This window comes from Nicotiana tomentosiformis, chromosome 6 (assembly GCF_000390325.3).
Source record: "Nicotiana tomentosiformis chromosome 6, ASM39032v3, whole genome shotgun sequence".
Classification (NCBI taxonomy): domain Eukaryota; kingdom Viridiplantae; phylum Streptophyta; class Magnoliopsida; order Solanales; family Solanaceae; genus Nicotiana; species Nicotiana tomentosiformis.
The window spans coordinates 60464870-60479883 of NC_090817.1; the positions used below are offsets into that span (position 1 = coordinate 60464870).

Here is a 15014-nt window from a genome sequence, read left to right on the forward strand (position 1 = left end):
AAGGAACTATAGTCCTCTTTGCATTCCTACACTGTTGATGACATAGGTGAGAATGGGGGAAAAAAGATGGATCTTCATTAGAATACTTGGTTTTTCATGAATGAGAATTTGGAGCTCACCCATTTGTTGCTAATGATAAAGTGTGAAATCAAGAATAAGTGCAGTCCAGTTTTATAAGTTCAATGATTCAGTGCTTTTATAGTTTGAAAGCAACAAAGAAATTGAATAAACACGTGGCGCCAAATACCAGAACCGACCATTCCAATAATTTGGTCATTTTTCAACGTTGTAGCTCACCAACCAACCACCATTGTACACTTGTTCTGAATTTAATCTCCACTTTACTTCCCAATACGCAACTACGAACTTTTGAAATCCTCTTAAAAACTTTTCTTCATCTACCAATTCCTTCTCTTTTAATAAGGACTCAAAAGACTATTACAATGTCAAGTTGATTTTCCTGAAATAGAATTCCACTTCCAAATTTTCACATATGGCTCCCTGTTTCCTCTACTATGCTTTGGCTTTGCTCTTGTTCTTTCTAATAGAGCTTTCTGGCTCTATAGTGTCTGGTCGGGTTCGCTTGGGTTCAAGATTGTTAGCTAAAGAGAACCAAGCATGGTTTTCTGACAATGGAACCTTTGCTTTTGGCTTCACACCAACAGCAGACTCTAATGATCACTATCAATTGGCAATTTGGTTTGCACAACTTCCAGGAGACAGAACCATAGTTTGGTCTCCTAATATGTAAGTGTAAACCAATGTTCAAATGTGATTAGCTTATCCATTACGAGTTGATAGTGTAAGATACTTTACACCGTATACAACTTAAATTCTTTACTTATTAGTAGGAATGTAGGATGAAAAATTTGCATGATTTAAATTGTAGCTTCTCTTTTCTCTTCATTAAGTGTTAGATTTGAAATTTTATGGTAAATAACAAGTTCTTGAAATGGCTCAAGTGGACATAAGTATGGAGTTGTAGATTAGAAATGTTATTCTGTTTCAAGACTAAGAAAAGCAGAAAATATTCCTCCACCTCTAGTTTTTAATCAAGCTTTTGCAGGTAATATAACTTTTTGGCCATTTTGTCTCAATCATCTAAATAGAAATTCCCCAGTCAGCAAAGATGCAATCTTGGAGTTTGACACCACAGGAAATCTCATGTTGATGGATGGAGACACCACAGTGTGGGCATCAAACACCTTGGAAGCAGGCGTCGAGTTGGCTGTCATGTCTGAAAATGGCAACTTCATTCTCTACAGCACCAACCTAAGCGTCGCATGGCAAAGCTTTGCATATCCATCTGATACTCTCCTACCTGGTCAACCCTTAACAGTTTCACTAGAATTAACATCAACAAAATCATCTTCTCATGGTGGTTACTATACTTTAAAAATGTTGCAGCAGCCTACTTCACTAAGCCTTGCATTGACCTATAATGTGCCTAAGTCATACACCTGGTCGCCTGAATCTTACAGCAACTTTTCTTATTGGTCAGGACCTGAAATATCAAATGTGACTGGAGATGTTATTGCAGTATTGAATAAAGCAGGAAGCTTTGGTATGGTTTATGGCTCATCTTTACATGGAGCAGTTTATGTATATAAAAATGATGGAGATTATGGAGGCCTATCGTCGGATGTTTATCAAAGGAATTCCAATGTGCTATCTGTTCTTCGTCGATTAACCCTCGAGGTTAATGGAAATATACGTTTGTATCGATGGGATAATGATGTGAATGGATCAAGGCAATGGGTTCCAGAGTGGGCAGCTGTGTCCAATCCATGTGATATTTCTGGAATTTGTGGCAATGGGATATGTAATTTAGACAGAAGCAAGACGAATGCTTCTTGCACATGTTTGCCAGGGACTGCTAAGGTGGGAAATGATGTCTCATGTTCAGGAAATTCTTCAGTGACAGGGAAATGCGGACCTCAGCATGAAAACTTGATGTCTCAGTTCAAGATTTCTACTGTTCAGAAAACAAATTATTATTTCTCAGAATCATCTGTCATAGGAAATTATAGTGATAAAGGGACTGTGTCCAAATGTGGTGATGCTTGCTTATCAAACTGTGATTGTGTTGCTTCTGTTTACGGCCTTAGTGAGGAGAAGGCTTATTGTTGGTTACTCAGGAGCTTGGAATTTGGTGGATTTGAGGATCCTGTTTCAACTTTATTTGTGAAGGTTGAGGCCAATGCCTCAGCATCTGGAGCAAGCGGTAGCAGAACACCTGGGGATTCATCAGACGAGTCAGAGAGTATGCACGAGAAGGTTTTGGTACTTCCTATAGTCCTGAGCATGGCAGTTCTTATTGGCCTGCTCGGTTGTTTGTTATATATTAATATCCATAGAAAAAGATCCTTAAAGAGGACACTTGAGGGTTCTTTGCTTTTGTCAGGAGCTCCAGTTAGTTTCAGCTACCGCGACCTGCTAGGTTGGACTACCAATTTTTCCCAGTTACTTGGAACAGGTAAAGATATGAACATTTTATTACTTCTGTGCTACTAAGCACTCAAACTATGTGAACCCAAACACAGATCACTGGTTTCTTTAAGGACATAATTAGTAACAGTACTGTGTTGACAGGTGGATTTGGCAGTGTATACAAGGGATGCCTAAAAGATGGAACATTAATTGCAGTAAAGAAACTTGATAAAGTTTCACCTCATGGGGAGAAGGAATTCATAACAGAGGTTAAAACCATTGGCTCTATGCATCATTTGAACTTGGTTCGTCTATGTGGATACTGTTCTGAGGGAACTCAAAGGTAAGTAACTTCTTCCATTGTAATTTGTGAAGTATAGCATGGGAAGTATGTATAGGTGTTGCATCGTAGTCAGGATTAGCTCAACTTTCACTAAACAATTTCATTCTTTGGCAGGCTGCTAGTTTATGAATTCATGAAAAATGGTTCATTGGACAAGTGGATATTTCATTCACTTAGTACAAGAGATAGACTACTAGATTGGTCATCACGTTTCCGCATAGCAGTTGGTACTGCACAAGGGATAGCCTATTTTCATGAGCAGTGTAGGGACAGAATAATACACTGTGACATCAAGCCAGAGAACATACTTCTGGATGAGAATTTCTGCCCTAAAGTATCTGATTTTGGACTAGCTAAGTTAATGGTGAGAGAGCACTCCCACGTTGTCACTATGGTCCGAGGAACCAGAGGTTATTTAGCTCCCGAATGGATCAGCAATCGGCCTATTACTGTAAAAGCTGATGTTTACAGCTATGGTATGCTTCTTCTAGAGATCATTGGTGGCCGGAGAAATCTTGATATGACTTGTGATGCAGACGACTTCTTTTATCCCGGATGGGCTTACAAGGTATGCACTTCACTTGACACAATCTTTAATTTGACTCATATTGTTGCCTCGTTTCTGGCACATGTAGTCTTCACTGTTTTTCTCTTTCTTCTTTCCAGGAGATGACTAGTGGAACACCCGTAAAAGTTGTAGACAGGCGACTTAAAGGAGCAGTAGAAGAAAAAGAGGTAATGAGAGCATTGATAGTTGCTTTCTGGTGTATTCAGGATGAGGTTTCAAACAGGCCTTCCATGGGAGAAGTGGTGAAGATGTTGGAAGGATCGGTTGACATTATTATGCCACCAATGCCACAGACAGTTTTGGAGTTAATAGAGGAAGGCTTAGATCATGTATACAAGTCAATGAAGAGGGAGCTGAATCAGTATAGTTCCTTCTCCGTCGCTACTCATCCATCATCTTATGCTACATGCAGTCACTCCACTATCTCACCTAGATAGCTCAAGGTGAAATGGAGCTCATCTCAAAGTGTTGTTATGATTATGCAATTGCATATTCTTTGATTGTTCATTCCCCTTCTCCCCCATTCCTGGCTCAACCCCTCCCAAAAAAAAATCCCAAGGAAAAAAAGAGAGGGACAAAACCACTTTTGTATCATGTGTTTCAACAGCATCATGCACTTTGCAGGAACTCACTGATTGCTTCTCTTTATTCTTTAGTTTCACTCCATTCCTCTGCTCTCTTATTATTTCTTCTGTATAAATCCTTTTGTATGTGGAAAAACAGTGGAATGAAGGAATTAGAGGGAGATTTTTGTGTCAAAACACCTATAGTGATGTTCGAAAAGGTGGAAAGAATTTTCATTCATAGAACTGGAAGATGGTACATTCATGATCCTGTACCAGCATGCCTAGTTAAAAGTTTACAAAATGAATAAAACTGGTAAGCTAAGCTAGTAAGTTGCAGTTGCTTAGATCACTACCTACCAAACTTCCCCAGTTGCAACTGCCTACAGCAAGCTATATACTAACATTTAGAGAAAATTCCGAGCTCTTTCACTGTTGAATAGTCGAGGTGCGCGAGCTGACCTGGGCACCACCATTGTCAAAAAGAAAAAGTGTCCCGCTCAGTTTTTAGTCCTGATTCCTAATCTTGTTCTACATCAATTCCCATGCCAAAACTAGATAAACGTTGAGTTTAGTGATTCTCTCAATGGGCTAATTTGGGTTGCAATTAGGCAACATATGTGAAGTTTGATGCGCCACAAAACGTATTGCAGATATACAGTTGGCTTCAATGTGCTTTCGCTAAGTGATAATGAGACCAATACTCCTTGACGAGCTGCCCAAAGAGCGACCCTTCATTCTTCATCAGCTTCATAGGTTCATCATACTCCACTAGTTTTCCTGTATAAGCAACCATAAGTAAGTCTTCAGGATAACATTGTGGGATTAACATTATAACTAAACTTCTAAGCATGGAAGTATTGAAAAGTAAACAGATAGGTCTTACCATCACTAATGGCCAGAACCATCGTACAATCCATTACAGTGGGTATTCTATGGGCAACTGTAATTACAGTGCAGTTGGCAAATTCTGTCCTGATAGTTTTCTGCAATACCATATCAGTGGCATTGTCAATTGATGCAGTCGCTTCATCAAGAACCAATATCTTGCTTTTCCTCAAAAGAGCACGCCCCAAACAGAACAGCTGTCGCTGCCCCATGCTCCAGTTCGACCCATCTTCCACAACTGAAACGAGTCCATGGTCAGGAAGAATCTACTTGTATAGAAGAATCAGACATGTTCAGAAGATTACCCAAGGAATCAAGCCCCTTCTCTTTTTCCTTAACTGCCTCACGTAGCTGACATTTCCCAAGAACCTTTCCCAATGAAGATAAAAATGACAATAAGTCATCAGAAAAATGCTATGCTATTTATCACCTGAATGCTAAAAATAATGGCTTAATGTATAGTAAGTAAAAGCTTATTACCTCCCAAATTTCCTGGTCAGTATGCTGACATAGGGGATCTAAATTGCATCTCACTGTTCCATTGAACAAAGTAGGATCCTGAGGTATAACCCCGAAATGGGACCTTAAATCATGAAGACCAATTTTACAAATGTCTACTCCATCAACCACAATCCTTCCACCTGCAGGCTCCACTAGTAGAAATAGTGCGCTGATTAGTGTACTCTTGCCACTGCCAGTCCGGCCAACAATACCAACTTTGTCACCTCCTTCAAATGTACAGCTGATCCCTCTAAGAACAAGTGTGGATTCCTCCCTATATCTTATCTGCTTTGAGGCATACTCAGTAGTATGTTCAACATCCCAAAAGAATGGAAATTAGATTAGATTAAGTTTTACCTGCAAATCTTGAATTTCAACTTTACCCCTCGAAGGCCAATCAACTGGGGGACGGTTCTCTTTTAAAATTTCAGGAGCTTCACTTGGTATGCGCATATACTGGTTAAGTCTTTCCACAGAAATGATATAGTTCACCAAAGTGCACTGATATTGAATGGAAGAAACAAGGGTCAAGTTTAGGGAAAGACCATAAGACAAAGCCATCCCAATAAATCCTGCAATAGCATTAACAGGTAGTCATTAGAAAATTTTGTTTTACATAACGATCAAAGGTAACGAGGAACCAGAAGTACCAGCTTTTTAAATCCAATTCCAAGCATAACATGAATTGGTAACGTACCAGAGCTGAAAGTCCCGGGAGGAAGTAAAACCATGCAAAGTGCTGAGGAAGCAAGAACAGTTGCACTTAAAGTTTCCAGCCGTTGAATCACCCACTCATTTGCTGAGAAGTTGTGGAAGAAGGGACTGGCATTCATATCAATTAGTTCAAAAGTTTTCACAAAAAATCTGTCTTCCTCTTTAAATGCCCTTATAGTCACAGCTCCAGCAATGGATTCTGCAAGATGGTTGGCCACAAATGATTTGGTAGTTCCGTTGATCCGCATCAACTCTTTGGATGATGCAAAGTAGTATCTCTGTGGAAAAATAGAATACAAAATATCATTATTTATCAGTTCGGCTGGAAGCACAGGATTAAACTTTCTAATTCTCCCTAATCCTTGGCAGAGAATCTCTGACCTATTAGAAACTGAAGTATCATGAAACTATTAAGTTTGTGTCCATAGTTATTGAAAAAGATATTAAGATATTTGTTAGGATTTTGACCTGAATTTCTGTCATATTAGGACTCTCTTTCTTGAACAAAGGAAAAAAACATCCACAATATAGTCATTAAAGAATTTTGTTTAAGGGAGATTATTCTCTCAATAGTTTTTATATTTTTATACTAGTTTTTATATGTAGGTCATTAACCAAACACCATTATAATATCCTATTTTTTAGTATATTTTCTTTATTGTCTGATTATCGTCCGCTAACTTTGTATTGTTAGCTTCCGCATGCACCATATTATTTCGATCCCAACAAGTGGTATCAGAGCCAATGGTTGAAGCAAGGTTGAAGACAAGTTCAAGGCGGGTTCAGATCAAGCAACAATCAATTTGACATATCCCAAAACAATATGTCTGAAATACTACATATGGAGACTTTCAACCCTCTATTTTCAACATTCCTAGTACTGCATCTTTAAAACCAACATTTTTAACCGGTGCTTGCTTTTAATGCACGGAGTTACAATTTTAACTTATACCCGTGTTTAATCATGGCAAGCAGGAATGATGAAGATTATGTAAAGAAGGCAAATCAAGCTTTGTAAAAACAATTCAGGTCAAGAGGAGAATTGTTAGAATTTTGCGCTGAATTTCTATCCTATTAAGACTCTCTTTCTTGAACATAGGAAAAAAGACTCCTAAAAGTATTAAGTTTCCTTCATATGCCTATCCTTTATTTGGAAGAGAAGTTTTACACTTTTATAAATTGAGGATTTCTGCTTCTCACAACAACAATAGCATCCACAATGTAGTCATTAAAGAATCTTGTTTAAGGGAGATTATTACCTCAATAGTTTTTATATTTTTATACTAGTTTTTATATGTAGGTCAATTGTTCAAACCCCATTATAATATCCTATTCTTTAGTATATTTTCTTTACTGTCTGATTTATCGTCCACCAGCTTTGTATTGTTAGCTTCCGTGTGCATCATGTTATTTCGATCCTAACAATATTGACAAAGAGACGTGAAATTCAAATCTGACATTGAAAGACTTAAATGTTTGGATTTGCACTGACATCTTAATTCTACCATAATTAAAATTACTTTTCTTGGTGGAAAACAAAAAAAAATTCTTGGTGGAACAGAATTCTTGGCCGAAAATGTCTCTTCCATATTTGACCTCGAAGAGAAGTTTTGCATTTCGATAAATTGAGGCTTCTCCTCACGTAACTAATCCTTTTCTTGGAAGGACATCTATAAATTGAGAATCCCTGCTTCTCACAACAGCAATAATATCCACAATGTAGTCATTAAGAAAATCACGTTTAGGGGGAGATTCATATTTTAATATTTTCTTTTATATTAGTATTAGTTTTTTTTAAATTTCCTCTCTTATAAATGTAGGTCAATTAACCAAGTCGCTTTACATGATAGTCTCATTTGATATGCCTCATTTATCGTCATGAAAGTTATTTTTGTTAGCTTTCGCATGCGCCAGGTTATTTCAATGCCAACAAGTGGTATCAAAGCCAATGGTTGAATCGAGGTTGAAGACAAGTTCAAGCGAGTTCAAATCAAGCAACAACCAATTTGACGATAATGGATTTTTTTATCAAAAAAGAAAAGTTCGGAGTACCACATGTATTGATAAAACTTTCATCCATATTTTCAGCATTCGTGCTGCTGCATCTTTAAAAGCAAAATATCATTTTTAATCCATGCTTATGGACTCCAATATTTTTAACACGTGCTCTCTTTTAACGCACAAAGCTCCAATTTAACCCGTTTCTATTTTCAATCATGGCAAGCAGCAGTGATGAAGGTTATGTGAAAAAGAATGATAAAATTTTGTTAGAAAAATTCAGGCCAAATAGGAGAATTGTTAGGATTTGTCCTAAATTCTACCGTAATTAAAATTAATTTTGTTGTTGGAAAAGAAAAAGATTTTCTTGGTGGAACAAAATTCTTGATGGAAGAGGCCTCTTCCATATTTGACTAATCCTTTTCTTGGAAGAGAAGTTTTTTTTTTTTTTTTAATAAATTGAGGTTTCTTATCACATGATAATAACACAACCCCTGCAATGTAGCCTTTTAGAGAGTTTTGTTTAGGGGAGACTATTATCTCAAAAACTTTATTTTTTCTTTTTATATTAGTGATAAATCATATGTAGGTCGGTTGACCAAACCATAATAAATTATTATGCCTAGTTTAATATATTTTTCATTTCGTCTAATTTATTGTCGCCTAAGGTTTACCTTGTTAGCTTCCGCATGACGCCTTGTTATTTCGATCCTAACACTTAAGAACCTTAAAAAGTGTATTGAGTGTGTGATTAAAGGATACAGAGAGCATAAATGAAAATATAACTATTACCTGTAAGCGAACGGCCACATAAACCATCGGGATGGAAACAAACAAAACTTGCCAAGTAACAACAGCTAGTACTGCAAGATTAGAATAAAAGTTTGTGGTAGCTGCAACAGCAAAAATCAAGTTGAATGGGATGTCAAGATCAACAATACTCAAATCTGATGAGACCTGCAATAATGGGATGGGGAAAGTGAAAATGTAGCAAAATTAGTTAGGTCCTTGAACATACTTATTATCATTTATTTTCTTGATGGTCACGTTTGAGATATTTACCCTGCTCAGTATCCTTCCCAAAGGTGTAGAGTCATAAAATGACATAGGTGCGCGGAAAAGAGAATTTAGTAGCCGAGAGAACAAGGATTTTGATGATTGCAAACCCAAAACAACTGTCAATAGAGATCTAGAGAGCAAACACAGTGTGGATGCAACTCCAATTAGCAAGTAAACTGAAATCAGTCTCAAAGTGCTAACTTCAGAATTTTCAACATTTGCGGCCATCCAGGAGTTCTGTAAAATCTGGCCGACCACAAATGCAAGTTGCGAGAGAACAGCCATGGCAAAGAACAAGTATCCCTTATTCTGATTTAAATACTGAACATAAGGCTTAAATCCACTGTCTCCAACTTCCCGCTCCTCTTGCTTGATCAACTGATCACCTCCTGACGTTTCGGGTTGTTTAGCAGTATCCTTATTGTGAATTTCTCTTGTACAAGTTTCACTTCTTGGTGAAGAAAAAACCTCTGCAACCCTTTCTGAACCAGCAGTCTCTTTGTGCGCACTAACCAAGTCTTGAAATTCTTTGCTCAATGCCAATAACTGATGATATGAAGCTGAGCGTAAAATTTCTCCATCTGACATTAACTGCAGATCAAAGTAGATATATATTTGATACACGCATGGTCATTATACACATAATTTCAGAAGATTGATTTAACTAGAGGAGAGACACACTAGAAGCAGAATATATAACAGACAATGACAAAAAACAAATTGGAGAGAGAACTTCATGTAGAAAAGCTAACCAGAACCACATCGAATGCAGGAAGAAAATCAACTTGATGCGTCACAAGTAAGACAGTCTTCCCAGAGAGAGCTTCCATGATGTATTCCTGCAAAGGATGAATTGAGCTTGAAAAATGGCAAGAAATGATAAGAATCACATCATTGAAGAAAGCGATGCTCACATTGAATAGGCTTGCAGCGGTATGTGCATCTATAGCACTGAACGGGTCATCCAACAGATATATATCAGCATCATGATACAGTGCACGAGCAAGTTGAATTCTCTGCTTTTGTCCACCGCTAAGATTGACTCCTCTTCCTCCTATTTCCGTGAGATCACCATAAGGTAGTAACTCAAGATCTTTTAACAGTGAACACTTCTCCAAAGTTTGCTGGTACCTCAGGCTATCCAATGGAGAACCAAACAAAATATTCTCTCGTATTGTTCCTGTCTGAATCCATGCTGATTGAGAGACGTAGGCAGTTGTTCCATATACTTGAACCTGCAGATAATAGAAAGTATTAAGGATCAGCCATAGACACTAAATTTTTCTCAAACTTTGAGTGAAATAAACCAAATTATCATTATGCCTGAAAATGAAAACTTTAATCCTGCTACTTATTACCTAACCAACTAGGAAAGAAGGAACCAGCCACTACAACTTACTGTTCCTTGTATACTCGGAACCTCTCCCAGAATTGTTGCCAGAAGAGTTGACTTTCCTGACCCAACTTCCCCACATATAGCAACCTTCTCACCCGGTTTAACCTCCAAATTAATATTTCTGAGTGTTGGTCGCGATGGATTCTCTTCCCATGAGAGATTAGCTGATTTGATGAGTACAGAATGATCTGTGCTTCTGATGTGTTTTTGTCTCAAATTTGCCATTTCCAGCTCAGATGCCTCAAGGAACCTGATAATCCTCTCAAAGGCAACCTTTGCTTGAATTACCATACCAATAACATCCGGAATTGTTCTAACAGGATCGTGAACCAGGCGCAAAGTCGCCACAAATGTAAAAACGTTGCTTGCGTTTAGCTGAATGCCAAAGAAATAACAAGTCCCAAAAGTAGCAGCAGAGACCAAAACAGGAGATGACCAAAAAAGGAAGCTATTGTATGATCTACGCAACTGAACTGCTGATAACCACTTTTCTTCTACTTGCCTCAAATTCTGGATAACATTTTTGAAATGGGCTTCCCATGCATATAATCTTAGAACCTTCATACTAACAAGAGCCTCTGAAATAGCTTTTAGCCTATCGTCTTGTGCAACCATCAACTTGGACTGGAACTTATGCTGTAACTTTGCAAGGGGAGTATTGCACAGCACAGTTAGTATAATCACTACCAAGGATGCAACAGTTGCAAGCTCAACGGTGCAAAAGAGAATTATAAGTGCAAAGCAGAGCTGGACACTTGTTGTCCAGGTCTGATGCATCCAAAAAGGAAACTCTCCAATCCGATAAGCATCCACAGTAACATAGTTCATAATCTCACCACTGGAGTGTATCAGCTTGGCTGAATTAGATAATCTAATTTGCTTCCTATAAATGGCCGCTGTAAGTAAAGATCTCACTTTTAGACCAATTAGTCTGCTCCTGAAGTACCACTGTCTTTGTGACAATGACTCCAAGCTCTTTGAAGTAAAAAGCAGAATGGCCAAGAAAAGTCCCTCATTTTTGAAACTTGCATTTCCTTCAGCAACCTTGATGAAGGCATTGAGAAGCAAAGGACCTGCTGAAAGAGTACTTATTTTCAGCAGTGCAAATAATCCTGAGACAATAATCTCTTTCCGGTGACATAAGACAATTGTCTTGAAAACTGATGGCTGGGAAGAGGGATCAACTTGTTTCTGTTTGTTCAATAGCTCCTCAAACAATAAGTAACATGATTCTGCACGATCTGCCTCACGTAATCCGGGTATGTCCTCATCCTCGAGAGTTTTCTCCTTCCCCTTCTTCATCAGAGGATTCAGCCACCAAAATGACATTTTACTAAAGATTCCAGCCTTAGCAAATGGAGTGAGGGAGCTAACAGAATTAGTTTTACCGATCCCATTGACAGCATTATTTAAGGGAGCATAAAGATCATTTCGAATGACATCTTCCTGCTTTAGCCCTTTATAGGTGCATAACAACAATAAACATGCTCCTAGGGAAGACAATACATCCAAAGCTATCTTCACTGATGCCCTTTTGTCAGGAATGAGAAAAAAAAGATAAACCGCTAGAAATCCCAGCAAACATGAAAGAAAGAACTGACAAAAGCCTCATAGGGGTTTTTGAAAAATGTTTTCCTCCAAGGCTTGTGGTACAACTTACTAATAACCATGTCATTCCGTGAAACAAGATTAGTAACCACCAGTGCAGAGGTAATGAACTTTGGGTTTTCATCTCCTTGTCTTCTAAAATCCAAATGCCAAAAGACAAATATATCAATCCTAGGAAGCCGTTAAAAATAGCAGAAATCAACTGCAAACGCGAAAACCCATGAAAGCGAGCAGGAATTTTGGTTGCTCTTAGGGATGCCTTATAAAACAGAGTAAATAGGAAGATGAGCAGAAGTATAACATCAAAACAAATGATCGACATATGATTGATACAGGATGAAGGATCTGTCATTGACCCAAAATCAGCACGGCAAAGCTTTACATTATCGTCCGAGCAACCAGGTGCCCCACAAAATACAGTCCAAAGGTCCTCCATTTCCTTGTCCAATTTCTTTTCCCTGCAAAATTTACTTTGAGTTTTATAAATTCATTTGAAAAGAAAATTTTCACCCCTTATGTCAAGTATGTCTATCAAAATCATTTATGCTAATGAAGAGACAATCTTGTTACAACTTACTAACCAATATAATACTCCATAAAGATTACAATAGTACTAACATTGTAGGAAGGAGGAGAAATGATAAAACTTTTTTATTTATGTATTTGAACTGGTAAAGGAAGGTAAGGAAACTTTTCAACTATTTCGCTAATTGAAAGACCATACCTAAACACCTTAGTCTATCTTTTATACGTGTCAATAAAACTGATCACTGTGAAAGAGCATCACTCTACCTCCGACGCTGATACTATAAGCTTAAGGTAAGTATGAGAAAGAAGCTGAAAACAAGAAAGACTCCATGAAAATGGGGAGAGTTTAATGAGTTTAGCTTTAATGCACTAATAGTGTAATAGTTTTATTACACTATCAAGTCATATTAGAGATAATTGCAGGTAACTAATAATACCAAGTTACCTGAAAAATAAGGTAACAAACCTGCTACAACTGGTTATAACATGTAAAATTTTTGTACATCAGTTAAATTCGTGTTTAATTACGTGATGCTTACAGGCTTATAAATGGATGTATTCGCCCGTGGCTAAACAACGGTCATAAAATACTCGGTATAGATTAATAAAATTCAAGCGCGAGATCCAAAATGCAATTAAGAAACAGCATAAATTATAGCAAACCACAACATTCTGGAGCATTATAAGGAAAAGAAATGAATAAAAACTAGCCAACTTCGATATCATGCAAGGAGTCAAGGACATAGTTACAGAATAAATAAATCCCACAGGACAAGACCTAAAAAAAAAAAAGTACTAACCAGGAGGACACAAACACGCCGTCTCTCAAAAGTATAGCCAAACAAATACAATCTACTCTTTAAGAGCAAGAACGAGTGCCAGTATCTTTGTTCGTCATGGTATGTTATATAAACAATGTAGTAGGAGTATTATTTTTTGATGATCGACAAAGTGATGGTTAAGGTTTCCTTTGCCAATTGTTCGCCACTGTTATGATTTGTTTGTCCAAGATGCTGTGAGTTCCTGTGTATGTGGTAGTTACTATTGTGTAGGTAAAGTTAGAGGTTAGCGGAGAAGTCGCATAATGTTATCGCTCATATCTCGGACGAATATTCTCCTTTCTGTCGTCGCGCGTCCTATTATGTTTTTGTATTTTGCCCATTTTCTTCGATCCATCGATCTTGTCTATTACCGTACAGAGACGTAGGTGTTTTGTGTCCACCTGATTGACAACCATCAAATACGGATCTTGGATTTAAAGTTATAGGTTTACCTTTTAAAACATATCCATATTGTTTAAGTAAAATTAAATTTATAGAGTTATATTAATACATACATCATCTCCTAACTTGCACAAAAATTCCTTTTATACACTTTTTTCTCGGGCATCCTTTTACACACCTTAGGTATACTGGTGCACGTACAACCATGAGGTTGCCGTGACGCAACACCAACAACATTGTCAACAATGGTTGGAATATTGCTCTTGGGTTGGATCCATCCAAAAGGAGTGCTCATTAGTTCATTAGTCATTAGATAGTTCTTCTTCTAAAAACCTACTATTAACATTGGAAAATATACCTTTTCCATAAAAAATAGACGCCTAAGGTTTGATATTTGTTTAGATGAGCTAAATTGATTTTGATGATTAACAAACATTTGCAATAGAATTAGGTTGCTTGAAGACTATTGATCTGAAGCTGAAGGACGTCTCCTAGTACAAGTTGGTTTGGAAAAAATAATTTCGGCTAATCATGAAAAGATTCTGTTCATGGTCTAAAAGAAAAATAGTGGGAGAAGGAATTTATGTTCAATATAGGAAGATTAGTTACAGTAAGATTTGTATGGGAAGGAAGATGCGTGAAGGAGTCGGTTAAGGAAATTAAAACAGAATCCTTTTAGGAATTGTTTACCTCAAGAAGGTGAGCAAATTACTTTAGGTTTTGGAAATAAACTTAGAAAAGAATTTCGACCAACCCTAATCCTATAAAAGTGCGATATAAACAGAGTGGCTCGATCTGAGATGATATATACAAGCACACCATGTAACCGGACAATCTCCCTGATGTAGATACTGGCCAAGTGCTCCGAAGTGTAGGAAGGAATGAATTGCACACTTGGTCAGTCTGTCCACAATGATCCAAACTGCGTCAAATCTCCTCAAAATTCGCGGTAACCCCACCACAAAATCTATACTGATACGCTCCCACTTCCACTCCGGTATATCTAACCTCTGAAGCAAACTACCTGGGCTTTAATGCTCATACTTGACCTACTGACAATTCAGACATCGAGAAACATTCTCAATAATGTCCTTCTTCATCCTCCACCACGAATAATGCTGCTTTAAGTCACTATACATCTTCGTAGCACCCGGATGAATAGAATTACCACGAACTCTGAGCCTCCCCAAGAATT

At 37.6% G+C, this 15014-nt stretch overlaps 1 protein-coding gene, 1 long non-coding RNA gene and 1 pseudogene across 3 annotated transcripts; 2 read left to right on the forward strand and 1 right to left on the reverse strand.

Annotated features, from left to right (window-relative positions):
- The first annotated feature begins 357 nt into the window (after positions 1–357).
- Positions 358–4007, forward strand: LOC104096948 (G-type lectin S-receptor-like serine/threonine-protein kinase At5g24080). Of its 2 annotated transcripts, none has more exons than XM_009603405.4 (5): positions 358–747; positions 1110–2476; positions 2593–2773; positions 2888–3341; positions 3440–4007. In XM_009603405.4, exons 1-5 carry the CDS (start codon positions 494–496, stop codon positions 3776–3778), a joined length of 2595 nt encoding a protein of 864 aa, XP_009601700.1. In that variant the 5' UTR covers positions 358–493; the 3' UTR covers positions 3779–4007. The 2 variants fall into 2 exon arrangements, with proteins under 2 accessions (XP_009601700.1, XP_009601701.1); XM_009603406.4 differs by having other exon boundaries at positions 613–747; positions 1067–2476.
- A 100-nt stretch (positions 4008–4107) lies between these two features.
- Positions 4108–13824, reverse strand: LOC104096947 (ABC transporter C family member 10-like; annotated as a pseudogene).
- Positions 7679–8657, forward strand: LOC138893320 (uncharacterized). Its single transcript, XR_011408577.1, has 2 exons — positions 7679–7921; positions 7953–8657. It is a non-coding gene; the product is annotated as an uncharacterized lncRNA (long non-coding RNA).
- Positions 13825–15014: the final 1190 nt, after the last annotated feature.